Genomic DNA, 15,391 nt, shown 5'->3' with positions numbered 1-15,391 from the left:
GTTGCACTGCTCTATCCTTGACCTTCATTTTATCTTCTAGTCTGGTACAAAACTCCCATTCCTACAAGCCTGTGACTCCAACCCAAAAATAAGCTTCACATACAAGTATAAGCATTTGCTATTTACACCAGGGTAAAGGCTATTCTGTCTTCAGATTAGCACACCACTGACACCCAAGATGGTGGTGAAGCCCGTTTTCAATAAGGGTGACGAGACAAGGTGGAAGGAGCCAAAACCACTGATAAGGCTCTAATTAAAGGGTTTCCAGAGCCAGCTGTGGAAATCTCCAGTTTAAAGATGAGTATTTAAATAAGGAAGAAAAAGGACAAAGTAATTCTTCACTTAAGGGAGTATTTCAAGGGAGCAGAGGGGGAAGCAACAATAAGTTGCTACAGTATGAGACAGGAGATAAGACAGCCTTAATAGATGGGAAAACGACTACCAGTATCACATTTGAATCAATCTTTGCAGCTTACTGTTAGGTACAGAGACAACTAGAAATTTAGAAGGTATCTTTTAGCTTAACCAGAAAGACCTTGCGTTCTGATAGCGTAAATGCCATGAACCAACTATTGATTTTGCACCAGTATCACTGAGAGGACAAAGCAGTGTGTAAAGCAGTCTTTGGTGTGTAAGCTCCATTATTGGCCTTACTGCATTTCACTTTATCAGTATTACACAAGTCAGGCACACTTTGTAGGACTTGGCACCAAAATGCCTTTTATGATGCACAGGAGGAAGAGTTAACCAGTCTTCAGAAGTCTCACTCTGCAATTTAAAGTATTTATCAGTTTGTTGACCACAAGTTTTAGCTTTTCCTGTGTCCTTCCATCTCATAAGAGCCCTGACGGCCAGCCTAGCCATTCTTGTGACATAGTGGGCAGCACTTCTTAACTGTTGACAATACCTGGTTCAACACTTTCTGCAGGTAGGGGGTTCCCATGCGATCAGCCATGTGTCTGTAGGCTGGGTGGGAGAGAAAAAATTTTCTCTCTGCAGCCAGAGCAGCCTGAATGTCCTTCTTGCCATCAATGTCCTTCTGACTTCTGTTGACTACACCAATGTAACCTGTAAGAGTGGGGTTAGAGATCAGGTAGTTGCAAGGACTGAGAATGTAAATGGGACTCAGACTGAGAAGGAAGTTACCCAGCTAGCAGCACTGCGTAAGGGGAATTCTAGTGAAACACCTTATTAGGGACAAATTGGAAGAGTTTAAAACTAGAATTTCCTCCAAACGGCCCAGGTTCTGATATATACAGGACAAAAATGACTATGCAACTGAGAACTAGCTTATTTATCACTGTTCCCCCAATCACAAAGCATACTCTAGTCTCATTCATTTGAGACTCTTCTGTTAAAGTCCTTGGAATAGATACTTCGCTATGGCTCTACACAGCATGTATTGCAGTCCAAAATTATTTCATCTGATACACTATGGCAATCTCATCTGGATAAAAGACGAGAGGAATCTTTTAGACAGGAGTTCCATTTTTGCAGCTTGCCTTATTAAAAGAAGGAAAGAGAAGGTAAAGATAAGAGCATAAGGCTAGGACTACATATCAAGGTACAAATACTTTAAAAGTTCCTATTAACAATGTGACTGATCCCTGTTCCCCAACTTTTCTCAGTTCCAGCTTGGAACAGAGATGGCTTAACCACAAGTTATAACAGATGTTGCAGTACGGGAATGAGGCCAGGACACCTCACACAGGGAAAATAGGAGGAGATTGTGGACAAAACATAAGGAAACATACCTCTACGAAGAGGAAGCAGTTTATTTTCTAATACATCTCGTGCATCAGTTCCTTCATCCATAAGATCCAGCTTAGTAATGACTCCAATAGTACGTTGCCCTATGGAAAAAAACAAACATACTTTATCAAGCAAACAACTCATGTAATGCTTTCCTCTGATCACAGAGCTTACAGATTGCCCAACTTGCTACTCAAGAGCTCTTGAACTCAAACATTACAGTTCCAATCATGTTCAAGATGCCATGAGAGCAAAACAGACAATAAATTGAGCTCAGTTCTCAGTTATATCATGCTGAAACAGGCACATGCTATGCCACAGAGAAGGATTTGAGTGCAGATTTTCCGACTTTTGCCAGGCAGAATGGAGATGACTAAAGGAAAGGAAATCCTTCATCTCTTCAGAAACGGGGCTCAAACAAAGGAAGAAAAGGGAATAACAAAAATTCTATTACAATAACACTCACTAACACCTCTCAGAAGAATGTGTGTTGGTGAAGATACAACCCAAGACAGACAGGAGCCCACAGATACTGGACTAATCACAAGCAAAAGGAAAAATCAGGCCACTGTCTAGTAAAAAATTAAGAGGTATTTACCTTGAGGATCCACCTCCTTTGCAATCTTCAGGGCATCAGAGTTGGCCAAATCAGAGTTCGCTGGGGATACTGCCAGGATGAGGCAGTTCTCTTTGGTGACAAACTGCATGAGCATATCTCTGATCTGAAACTCAATGTCAGGGGGCTGGTCCCCTACTGGAACTTTTGTCATACCCGGTAGATCCACCAAGGTCAAGTTCAGGACTAGACATAGGAAACAGGAGAGAGCACAAGGGAGTGTTGAGGTAAGAATGTTCTGGTCTATAAGTACCACCTGTAGCTTTAGTGTCTCTGATCTATAATAAGAGACACACACAGAGGCACACAGAACTTTCTAGTTCCTTTTTGCTACTGTTTAGTAAGAACTAGTTGCTAGATGTTACTAGTCATGATTATCAATGACCTCATCACCCTTCCCTTTAAACCACTTGTTTTTTCACTGGTCAGGGAAACTGTGCCCTCAAAGTCCTTCCACATACACTACATTGAAAGGGAAGGGATGACAGTACATTGTTTCACTCCATAACAGAGACTGGAGAGTCAGAAGAGTTGGTTCCACTCATTAAGAGTTGTCCCCAGTATTGAAGAGCTCAGTCCTCCCACCCTTATTTTCAAGGGACGCTCCTGTCAAAGTCAGCTGGGCTTTCTCCTGAAGGACTACAATATACAGCCCTATATCTATTTAATTGTCTTGCTGAGAGAAAAAATAAAGACTAAAAATCAAGCACAAGTTCCACCCAGCCAAATGCTATGTAGCACTGAGCTGCTGCTTTCCAAAACATGCCTATAGAGCTGTTTATATTTAAAGAGCTGGCAAATTTAGGACTATGCTGCTCCCTTGTTTAAGTGGAATTTTTCCACTGAGATCAGTGGCGTATGACACAGGCACTACCTGGAGAGAACTATACAGAGTATGTATTTACATGCAAACAGAAGGCAACTGCTCTTCAAGAAAGCCACTCTCCCCATCACTTTTTTTTTGTTCCATTCCTTCCTTAAGCTGAAGGAGGGTCGATTTAGATTAGATGTTAGAAAGAAATTCTTTAGAGTGGTGAGGTACTATAACAGGTTGCCCAGAGAGGCTGTGGATGCCCCATCCCTGGAAGTGTTTAAGACCAGGTTGGATGAGGCTTTGGGCAACATGGTCTAGTGGAGGGTGTCCCTGCCCGCAGCAGGGGGGTTGGAACTAGATGATCTTTAAGGTCCCTTCCAACCCAAACCATTCTATGATTCTATGATTTATTTGCCCAGTAAAGCAGTATTGCAAAGCAGAGAGAGACAGCAGCTCTTCACTGTAGTGCCCATACTGGTGGAAAGGAACAGCCTCAGGAATAAGTTTCTGCACTGACATCAGTTGTTTCAAGGAGAAGTTCTGCTAGCAGTCAGATACTTCAGCTGGCAGACAAGCTTGTTTTAGCAGTATGGCTAATGCTAGCAGTTTGATACACAGCATGGCCCAGGCACATGGAGATTAAAGTCAAAACCAAGCACACTCCCCATTTCATCTCTTTTCTTTCTGTCTACTTCATGACAAAGCAGCAACCTGACTCATCTATCTCCTGATTCAGATGCTGCATTAGGACTCACCATGGGGAGAGTAGACTCGAAGATTGATGGGCACAGGGGAAATCCCTTTGTTGGAGCCAGTAACACGATCCGTTTCAGCCTCAATTTCCAAACGGACCTCCTCAAAATCAGTGAATTTCTTTCCTTTGCAGTGTAGGAACTCACCATATTCTATTTAAACAGAAGCAGAGTGTCAGAAATAGTCATTGAAATCAGAGGAACTCCCAAAGTGTAATGAAAACATCATGTCCCAAAGCAAAACAAACAAACAAACAAAAAAACAGTTGAAGGGATGAAGTCTGGCAAGGGTTGAGATCTTAACTTATGCTAAGGGCAGTGGTAATGAAAATATCCTGCAAGTAAGCAGCAAAACCAGTGAACTGCCCAAGAGCCCAACCACAGAACTTTGTAGTCTTTTTTTCTTCTCCAGATCCCAGTGTTGTCGCACTGGGTTTTCACTACATTAAATCATCATACCCCCTTATTTCAGTAGATTAGCAGCAGGGTCATGGAGCCTTGCCTAATAAATTAAAACTAAGAAGCATTTTGCTTCTGAACACTTAATGCATCAGATGTTAAACAGGTGGAAGTGAAAACAAGCTGCTGGTCATTTTTACTGGGGAAAATTCTTATTTATTTTTTCCACACTGAGCAGTGTCACTGATCAAAGAGGACCTTTCTTGACTAAGACAGTGATCCAGCTGGGCACACAGGGAAGGTAGCTCATATACCTGTGCTGGCGTTTACCAGCTGCAGAACCAGCGGGCGTCTGGTTACGATGCCAGATCCACGTGGCAGAAAGTCCCTGAAATGAAATGGGAAGTTTCAGATGAGTGAATGATTGTTTCCTTCCTTTTTCACAGCTTTTCTGCTTCTATAAGCATACATGGATTCTAACAGGGAGTCTCAGCCATGGGCACAAAAATATTTAAGGCACTAAAACCAAGTCCTCCTCCTCAAGGAAGATGAGCGCTTGTTATTCTGAAGAAGTCTGTACTCAACAAGACACCCCCTCTGATCCTGTCTGTAACAGCTATAGCTCCTTCAGCTGAAGTTCCAAGCTAACAAGCCCATTTAAAACAATGGTCTGTACTTCAGAAAAAAATAATCTTTTTCATGAGAAAGAAAAGAGAAATTGAAGCAGAGCCTGAAAGCTATCATGCCTCCTTTATACAAAATACAGTTACCCAAACTACAAAATCACTCATGGCCTGCACTTTGGGGCTTGAGAACACACCACACTGTTCCAGCAGGCAAACACCACATGATACATCTGAAAGAATAAGCAGCAGCCAAAGGCTTGCCTCCACCCAGGGTTTCTCCTGGCTAACTGCTCAAGACATAAGTATTGCCAAGGCAAAAGCAGCAGCAGCTTCTTTCTATATTCACAAGAATCCTGAATTTGTGTACTTCATCTCAAAGGAAGGAAGCCTTTCACTATCCTTCCCCAAATGCTGACTTAGCAGCCACAACCCACAAGTTCTCCTTCGCTTTTTCTTTTCCCAAATCCAAGAGCTTTGAGCAAAGCTCGGCATTCTTACAGCATCTGCCGATGACCTTGCTAGTTTGTGGCCTGGTTTTCAAGTACTCAGCCGTTCATATGGCTCTTCAAGAGCCACTGAGCACTTCTGAAAATATGATCAATTGCTTCTTTGCCTAGTGGGAGAAGCATCACTTCAAAACATGGTTCCTACAGCATGAATATAGGGGTTTTTTGTTAAAAGAAGTCCTACCTACACTGCTGGGATTCTGGCACATGATCCTCCCTCCCCTGACAGCTGTGGCAATGAATAATTTTGCTAATTCAGTAGTGACTAACCACTCTGGTGGATGAGAAATCCAGGGCTCTCCATTTTGAGCATCTTGCTGTTAGTCTGGCATGAGCTTAACACTGACAAAGGAAGCGAAGATGAGGAATGAGCGTTTGTTTTAATACGTCAGACAAGGACTTGAGCAGTTTTGTTTCAGCTCCTGGTTTGGCCACTGATTTCCTATGTAATTGTATCCAAGTTCTACTTCTCTGTATTCCCCTTTCCTCAGCTATAAAAGTAATTCTCCATCTGTGGGGCTGTCAGAGTAACTTGATAATATCAAAAACTGTAGAGTAGTTTCAAGTGAAGGGAGGGTAAGGAGGTATCCTACAATCACTAACACCTCAAAAATATCTCCTGTAAGTTAGTCCAAGTGGGACCTCCACTACAACTCTACCAGTTAAAATAAGACTGTAACCTATTCTTATTATTTCAGACTTTTCAGAAGTATAAAGAGTTAACTGGGGTTTGTCTTTCATTTGTTTTTCAAATAATACAGCTCTAGTTTTTCCATTCCAGTGGGATTAACCCTGGAATCTTTGAGGCATTGCATCATTCCAGCAGCTTTCTGCTGCCTCAGCTCCACTCCTATAGATGTCTGTGGTCAATATGTGAATGAGTCCTACCCTAGCATCAGTTTTTAGCATAACAAATCCATTTCAGCTGCACTGACTTATTTTGAACTTACTGTACCTGAGAAAAACATATTTTATTACTATAGATTCCATTTCTAGCACACTGAGACAATACTCTAGTTACTGATCTCCAACTTGCAGTATCAAATCCTGCTTTACTGTAAGAAAAGCACCACCCACATTTACAAGCATGAGCTCTTTAGGAATTAAGATTCCACTCATGATGTGTTCTGTGTTTTCCTGAAGTTTTCTGCTTTGGCCAAAATCCTGATTTCTCTGCTGTCCTTGTCATAGCTACAAAGGCAAAAACTCAAAAATCAGGACAAAGGCAGATGAAAAAAAAAAAAAAAATCTATGTGGCATCTGGGTTCCAGCATTATGAAAAAAAAAAATCCAATTTATTGTGTGAAATGAGTAGTTCACAGACTATTCCAAGGAAAAACACTAAGCCCTCATAGAAAACAAGAAAACAAATCCATTAGGCAAATCTAGTCACCTAAATCAACAATCTTAGTGCTGCTTTAATTTTGAGCGAAAACATGTGCAATCTGATCCCTAATATGAAAAAAATGAATGTGTGTTCTCATCCACAAACTATTGGGGGGGTACATGAAGTTCAACTTTGAAGTTTTCTCTATGTTTGACTCCTATCAGGAGTTACAGACAAGAAGCTTTATAAAAATACAATCGACGCAGTATCACCCCATTGTATCAGTATTATTTCCTATTCTTTTATTCACCTTCTTTCTCTCTACAGTCTCCTGGACAAACTCCTTCCTTCTGCTCCAGCTGAGCCATTCAAATCATAAACACTAAAAAGTACAGATTAGTAAATTCTGCAGCAAGCTGGCTGGACACCAAGGAGAAGGCAGTGCATGGGAGTCTTGCCTGCCCTCTTGCAGTAGGCATAGTACATTGCTTCTGTAAATAAAATACAACAACAGAGCATATGTGGCATGGACAACATGCCCAGCCCAGGTTTTGAGTCCACTTAGGAGCCAGGGGAAAGATCTACACCCACACCTACTGCTCCCAGAAAGACCAGCACAAAGCGATGAAATTAAGATAGAATCAGGGAAACAGTACATGAGATAAGAACAACCACATGCCAGATGACTTGGGCAGACAAGAGCAGAAGGGTTAGATAAACTGGCTTATTCTATTCCAGCACAGAAAATGTACAGTAGCAAGGCTCAACGGGGAAATAAAGATGGAAAAAGTCTTCAGAGATAACATGCTGTAAGGCTCCGAGTGATCAGACAATGAGGGCAGCTGGGATTCTACTTCTAAGACAAGGCAGCCCCTAGCATGACATTAAAAGCAGCATCATTACATACATCACTATACAAGACTTTGTTCCTGAAATATGTTATTCAGTTAGGTTGAGGGCAACAACTCTGTTTTCCTCCTTCACTTTGTATCTTAAGAACTAAAAAGTCCTTTTTTGTTGCTTTGTTTGTAACACACAAGTGGCATGATAACATTTAATTTCCTATGCTTTTAAGCAGGAATACCACACTGTGCCACTTCTTCAGGCTACACTTTATCCAGAAAACACAGCGAAACAGCAGTTAAAACAGAGAAGCTGTATTCAGGGAATATATAAATACTTAATTTGCTTGTATCTTTTTGCTTAGCTATTGACTCCAAATTCCTTATCAAGATATTGAGGTATCAGTTCTAGCAATGCAGTTCCAAGCATTTTTATCAGAGTTGGAAAACTAGGCTCAGATCAGCTACATTCCCCAAACTGCCAGTTATTGGAAGACTTATTTATACATATTTCACACTCATCTTTTATTAACTACTGTCAGAGAAAGGATATTGAGCTAACTAAATTCTTGGTCTGACCAGTGGTAGATCTCCTCTTCTAAACAAAGACAACAAAAAGAACCAAGGATGCAAATCCAGATGGGTCTCAGGCTGAAAAGGTTCAGGCAGGGAAGTGATGTGAAAAGGCATTGATTGTTATATTTTGCTTTGTTCACTTCTGAAGTGCTCACAGATGTTCTCAACTAGCTTCACAGCTACCTCAGGGCAAACCCAATCACATCATCCCTTCCAATCTTATTTCTATTTTGGTATGCAGAGCTGCATTAAAGTACAGATTTGGGCTGAAAGCTGCATTAGTAATGCAATAGTAAAGAAATATTGGAGGGACAGAAAATGATCTAGCAGTTACTGCAGAGCAACATTCAAACAAAATCCAAACATGTCAGAAACATATTAAGGCAATCTTGATGTCATGCATCTATAATCAGGGCACTGGGGACTTGGCATTTCCCTACTAGTTTTTTTAAATGAAAGCCAGACACTCTATACAAAAAACCTCCATGCAGTAGGTATCCTGGAATCCTACAGAACAAAAAGGTGCTATTAATGACAGAAAAAGCACGTTTGCTCTATAAACAAATTTCAGAGTTCATTAAATGACTTGCACAGTACAGAGGATTAGAAGTTAAAGGTAACATGGACCAAAGACATTTCCCTCTAGACTATTCGTAAAACACAGGAGGTTAACAAACTGCTTGTATAATTCAACATATAATCGTATGTAAAGGGAAGAAAACATTGACAGATGCAGTAAAAAGTAGGACAGATACCCATATGAAAAGTTTGGGATTTCCTGAAGAGGCACATATTGAAATTTCCAGACAAGTTTCTTGTGTTTATTCATTGCTACTACATTGAAGAAAGTGTGATTGTCTCCATTAAAAGAAGAGATTTGCATGAGCTGGTTTGCTACAGTAGGGCCATGTTTGCTCCTAATGAACACACACAATTTGCTAGTCAAAAAACCACTGGTTTACTCCTTTGGTCAAACACTTGATCTTGATGTTAAACAAGAGATAACTAGATCTTTGGAGGAGAAACTAGTCTTCCAGCATCTCAGTGATAGTTACAGCCATATCATGCCTGATTCATCTGCTTTGTTAGAATAAATGTTCTCAAACCTGGTAACACAAGAGAAAAGTGATTGCATGAGCAATTCTGTCCATGCTTTGCTAGAAGTGGATTAGCTCGCTGTTTTAGGTTTGTGCTCTAAGGCTAGCAGTTACAGTGGCATTTAATTCCACCAATATAGCATTTGCAGGTAACCTGCCTATGACCTTGTAGCCATGACATTCAGCAGTGGCAACCATAACTTCCTAACAGTGAAGGAAGGTAACATACTAACAGCATCCCCACATACCAGCTCAGACTGCAACTGCTCCTCCATAGATACTCTTCCCCTACAAGCGTGAGCATTGTGCATTCCCTCCTTCCATCAAGTTCAAGCGGAAAAGCACCTCTGCTGGCCATCTCCTTTGCACTGCATATAAACAGTCTACTTTTTTGCAGCTCATTGCTTTAAATTTCTTAGTACTACATAGTGATCTTTTGATAAGCCTCAGGGGGCCTCTTATTAATTTCAGCTATAAATACACCCATGAGAAGAGACTGCATTAATGCAGATCTGCAGAGAGAGACCCAACAGAAACACTGTATTTTTACTCATATGTTCTAGAAACTTTAATACAGCTGGCCAAGAAGGCTTACTGCAATCCTTTATGCGGCACTACAAATGCATTTTTACAAGTCCAGCTCTCAACCCAGCAAGAACTCAATTTCAGAACAGAAAGTTACATAGAAGATACATATACAGGGAAACCCAAGAACATCTGTCAGTTCACAGGGCAGGCAGCTAGGACTCCTGAACTATAAAATTAATTTTGCCCCTAGTTCATTGAGCCTTGTGAACAAGTTACTCTTTGTACCACAGAATTAAAGCAGGTTTGCACCTTCTTCATCCACTAGTAATCTGTATTTCTGAAAGGACTTTGATCCTAAGCTTTTCATGCATGATTTTAGTCTTCGCTGAAGTTGCAACAGAAGTTATTGGCAGTCAACAACAGAACCAAGTTCACGGTACCATGTCTTGTTCTAAACGGAAGACAGACCAAATACTTCTACCATCACTTACTTTCCTTCCCTCCAGGGAAGCTGGAAGGCTTGTAAAGCTGTTTGTAGAAGGCTTTGAAATACAAATCTAGGCCTAGTCTAGATATAACAATACAGCATCCTTACAGTTTATTGTTTGTCAGTCCTTTGAGATTCTTGGATTAGGATGCACTAGAAAAGGTAAAGCCTCAATTAAAAAGCCAAAACAGCAGCTTATGGAAACATAGAAGTAGTTCCAAAGAACAGAAGAGTGCTGACCATCTGATCATTTAATTCCAATTTGAGTTCTTATTAAACATCTACAGACAAACAGGGTATTAAGGGATGCAATTAATCCCCAATTTAGATTATATTAGTTTCAGAAATTAAGATTCACACAGCTTCCACAATTTCACATGTCTGTTTCTGTTTAAATCCACTAGTTATTTCCTGTGTTCTGGTGGTGCCTAGGGACAGCAATTTAATCAGAACTGCACTGCACAAAGCATTATGCCAATACACAGCAAGAAATACAGTTCCTGCCCCTATGGATTTTACTGTCTGGTTACACAAGTTTGGACCTGCTCCTGCTTCAGCTTAGAGCTATCTTCGCTTCATCTGTCAGGTCTTATAGTTGATCATTCATTATTCACACACATCCAGACCAAGATTTCTTCATTAGCTCATCATAGCACGATGCATTACAAGAATCCCAAGACAATCTAGGGGCATCAGAACCTTTGACGTATGACTCTTCTGATCGTTGCACTGATTGACAACGTTCACATCTTCATACAGGCTGCATTCTATGAGCAGCTTATAAATCTCTCTGAGCAGCACTTCATCTCACAGCACAACAGCTATGTTTTCAAACACACTCTTAGTCCAGCATGGGTCTTCAAATCCTTAAAACACAGGCTGACACCTATGCAACACATTAGCCACAGAATATCTGCAAGGCTAAAAATACTTACTGTTAGTCTTATTGATTGCTAGATCAAACACATCAGAAATGGTAGTAGCTTTCCACTTCTTAAACACTAACTCAAGCCTGGTGGTCCTTCATAACAGACATCATCTAGTTCTACCAGATGGTAGAGCCTCATGCAGGAACTGTCCTTGAGAGCACCTTCCTGGTCGGATCCTTCAAGTGACATGCAAGTACATTCAACAAGCAATTCTGTAACTCAGACATGGGGCAAGAACAAGGACAAATCTGTTCTTTCCTCTGTCACCCAGAAGGTTAACAATAGGGCTGCATTACAGATTTAGACTTTCCTTTCCTGCTGACTTTGTGGCCTCTATGGGCTCTTATCTTCCACGAACCAAAGTGCTTCTCAGACAAAAAAAGCCAGACAGGCCAACATGAACAGCAAGCATTTAAAAGCAGGTGCATTATGAACAAAAATCACCCATGGACCTGCTATTCTATATGTTTTTCTCTGCCTTTAGCTTTCATCTTCCTTTCATGTTGCATCATGTGAACTTGGACACCAGTCCTACAGACTCATAATCACATGATAAGTCTCATTCCCAGGTAGCCACCTTTTTTCCATTAAGATTAGCACTTTTAGACTCAGAAAAGTTTAAGCCAGGGGATGCATGTCCTTTATCTGCCAATTTCCATAACACAACAGTGTGTCTAGCCTTGACCCACAGTGAAAGAGAGCAATTTCATAAGCTTGGTGTAATATAATTTCTTAGGGTGTAATTGATACTGGTCACACAATGGATACATATAGAAATAAAGATCTATTGTAAGTATACCACATTCTAGCATACTGGCAATGTTATTGTGTACAATGATTCATTATTCAAGAATACAATTGTGAAAAATAAAGACAGGCAATAGTTCATGAGTGTCATCATAATATACATGTTAGCAGAAACAAAAAATTTAAAGAGAAGGCTTCCCATTGCCTTGTACCTTGCGTTCCTATTAACAGTAGTGTAAAGGGAGGTTGTCACTATTGTGCTGACTTGGAACACTTACAATTGCTTTATTAAGTAGTTCTGGCACTGAAACAGCATCTCCAACACCTAGCTGTTTCCCTCCAGTACAGCTCTCCAGATAGGTAACCAAGAAGGGCAAAGCAGACCTCTTCAGCTTTGGGAGTTTGCTGTCCATAAGGTGAGTTCTTACAAGCTTCACAAATGCTCTCTGACCAGTGCAAAGCACAAATGCTAGTATAAGCTGGACCCATTTATAGCATACTACTGGATAATTTTCAAAAAAGAGTCAGAGGGGATAGGTGATGAACTGGAAAGTAACTTCTGAAGTTTGCACCTTCTCCTATTGCCCAATCTGCCTTGAGTTCTTCTATTCTTTTGCACAGTACTGCAGTGGATACCCGCGCAGGTCCCCAGCAAGTGTGAGGTGTATTCTGTCAGATATAAACCTTTATTAAGGTTTTATGCAGAGACTGAGGCACTGTGATCTTCAAACATGAAAGGACAGCAACTATGCTAACGCACTGTAAGAAAAAAAACTTGAGTGTAGAAATAGGATGTATTATATGTTCACACACACATCCTACTCCACAACTGACATTATGATTCTCACTGCAAGAATCACCTTTCTGTTCTGTTTCCTCTGTCCCTTTTACAATTGACCAGTACATGTGGTGTTCTGAACTCCTGCACATTTTTCCCATGCTGCGCTCTCACTTTATTCAAAGTAAGAAGAAAAACACTGGTGCATTCATAGAGTTAACATATGAAGTAAATAAAGCTACATAAGAAAACTACATCTACTGCAAAAGGCAACATTTCAAAAACCACAATGACCCCACATCACAGGCTCTGCCAAAAAGACAGGAAACCTTTCAGGAGAATGCCCCCTCCAAGAGAATCCACCTCCATAGAAAACTGCATGGCTAGCTGTTTGAAAGCCTACATACAGTAAGTCTGGCGAGACAAATCCAGTTCCTCATGAACAAGCATAATGGTGGGGTTTGTTTCACTGACATTTGGGACTAAATGATGTGCCACGGAGAGACAGCAGCTGAATGAGCTTCCATCTCAGCCATAGGGCTTGTCTTCTTGTCATGGGACACAGCACAATTACTTGGCCACTGATCCAGATATACAGAGGTAACAGTCTCCAGTAGTGTCCTCTGTCACCTTCTTGGTAACTTTTGGCAGAGGATAGATCTTCTCTTTCCTACAGAACAGAATAAAGCCTTTTGTTACTGAAATGCATTGTCATATTTATGTGCTCTTGTGGGTCTCTGGGAGGACTCACATGCCTTCAACATCAAAAGTGTTAATCAAAAATGTGTTTCCTCCACTCAGAACACATTTATGAGTCAAGCGTGGGCTGAGGGGGCTCAGACAACTAGAGAGGGGATAGGCCACTTCAGCTGCAGTGGCCATGTTCAGACATCAGCCTGCAGCACCTTTACAAACACTGCTAAAGCAAAAAAGTGCATACCAATTTTTACATGAATGCTTGCTTAGAAACAGCTCTCCCTCTACCCCTCCCATAGTGCACTAAAGCTCTTCCAGAGTGCACCAAATTCTGCTTTTCTGGCTTATCTCTGCCTGCACAGACTGGTTCCCAGGAGCCACTGCAGTCAGTACCTTTCTCAGTAACTCTTTCCCCATCTCCCTTCTTTCTATCTCTCTCAGCATCTCTCCTGCACATGCCTCTATGCAGGTCTCTGGAACCAGTGGGATGAAATAAAAAGGGTTTTTTTCTATTGTTTATTTTTATTTGAATCCTTTGGATTGATTTTTCCTGTTTCACACTCCACTAGCTTCAGGGTACATCAAAATCTGGAATACAGCTGTATGCGTTATGCCAAGTCATGGCTGCACTAGAGTCTCTCTCCCTGCACAAGTTAATCTGATGCAGAACTAAAAAGCTTTGTGGCTGTACTGCTTCCACAGGGCAAGAGACATCCAAGGAGGTCCAGAGCATTCTTACACTTTAGGTATTACACTTTTATTCAATGGCATGGGGGCCTGCCAGCCCACAGAGTAAATGGGTACAGCCAAGAGTTTGCCCCAGGGATTTCTGCTGCTGTATGTCTACAGTAATTCCAAGGAAGCCAGTACGCCACAGCTTTACGCTTGGTAGACCTTACAGCAGGATCTGGCCTGACTTTCAAGGTGCATTATATATATATTTAGATGATCTGAAAGTAAGGCAGAGATGTTGCTACATTGTTCTGATGCACCCCTGCAAACCCATAACCAAGGGTTACCACATCCAGTCAACAAACTGGCTGTTACAAAGCATAAAGCAAGAATTTCTGGTAGAGCTGCACTCCATCCCTAACTCGGTTTACATAACATGTACTGAAGTCCCCATATACAGTGAGGGGAGACAGAAACCAAGCAAATGGAATTTCTTTCTATTAGAGAAGGTTACACAGCTCCTGCACTACATTTGTAGGAGGGGAAGAAGAGAACAGACAACGGAATACCTTGGGAAAAGGCTCAAACACACATTACCATTTTTGCCAGTTTTCCATGGTCTGCTTCTATCTAGAAATCTAAGCTTTCCCTCTCAGAGTCACTGCTGGGGCCTAGACAGACAAATACCTTTAGAACATTAGAGCCTGAAATACAGAGGTGTTGGTCAGCCCTTCTGAAGGATCAGTGCTAAGATCTTGCACAAGGTCCATTCAAACAAACCCAGTACTGCAGACCACTAGAAATACATGGGGTTTAGTAACTGCTGTTCTTATGTGAACCTGTTGACCAAGGTTTATATGCATCCTTTGATTCCTTCTCTGGTTTCATGAGATTAACTTTCATTTTAGAAAAAAAGGTTTCAAAATCATCACCCCCAGTCACAGGACTTCAGGTGCCAAGACTTTCTGAAAGCAGTACACCAAATATAACAGGACATACAATTTCATCAGCAAGCCACGCTTGAAGCCTGTCTGAAAGATCTCAGCTTCCCCCCAGTCCTTGCAGATACCACAAATAGTTCTCAGCTCTTGCCCAGAAGGTGTGCTGAAGTATCAGCACAGTTCAATTGGGATGGCCAAGGTGATGAAAAGTCTGGGCAGGATACACAGCTGCAGCTGCCTGTACTGTAATGCAGGCCACCTTTCTGGCTATGGGTGACCAAGGTTCAATTCTTTGCTTTTAAGTGC

At 41.3% G+C, this 15,391-nt stretch overlaps 1 protein-coding gene across 1 annotated transcript in view; it reads right to left on the bottom strand.

The window, feature by feature from the left end:
- Positions 1 to 15,391, bottom strand: part of DNM1 (dynamin 1) — a 68,342-nt gene that overhangs the window by 38,818 nt on the left and 14,133 nt on the right. The window contains 5 exon segments of the mRNA XM_075772337.1: positions 908 to 1,068; positions 1,755 to 1,853; positions 2,351 to 2,554; positions 3,938 to 4,087; positions 4,648 to 4,721. Of these exon segments, the coding sequence (XP_075628452.1) occupies positions 908 to 1,068; positions 1,755 to 1,853; positions 2,351 to 2,554; positions 3,938 to 4,087; positions 4,648 to 4,721 (688 nt within the window).

This window comes from Balearica regulorum, chromosome 20 (assembly GCF_011004875.1).
Source record: "Balearica regulorum gibbericeps isolate bBalReg1 chromosome 20, bBalReg1.pri, whole genome shotgun sequence".
Classification (NCBI taxonomy): domain Eukaryota; kingdom Metazoa; phylum Chordata; class Aves; order Gruiformes; family Gruidae; genus Balearica; species Balearica regulorum.
This window is presented reverse-complemented; position numbering and strand designations above follow the sequence as displayed.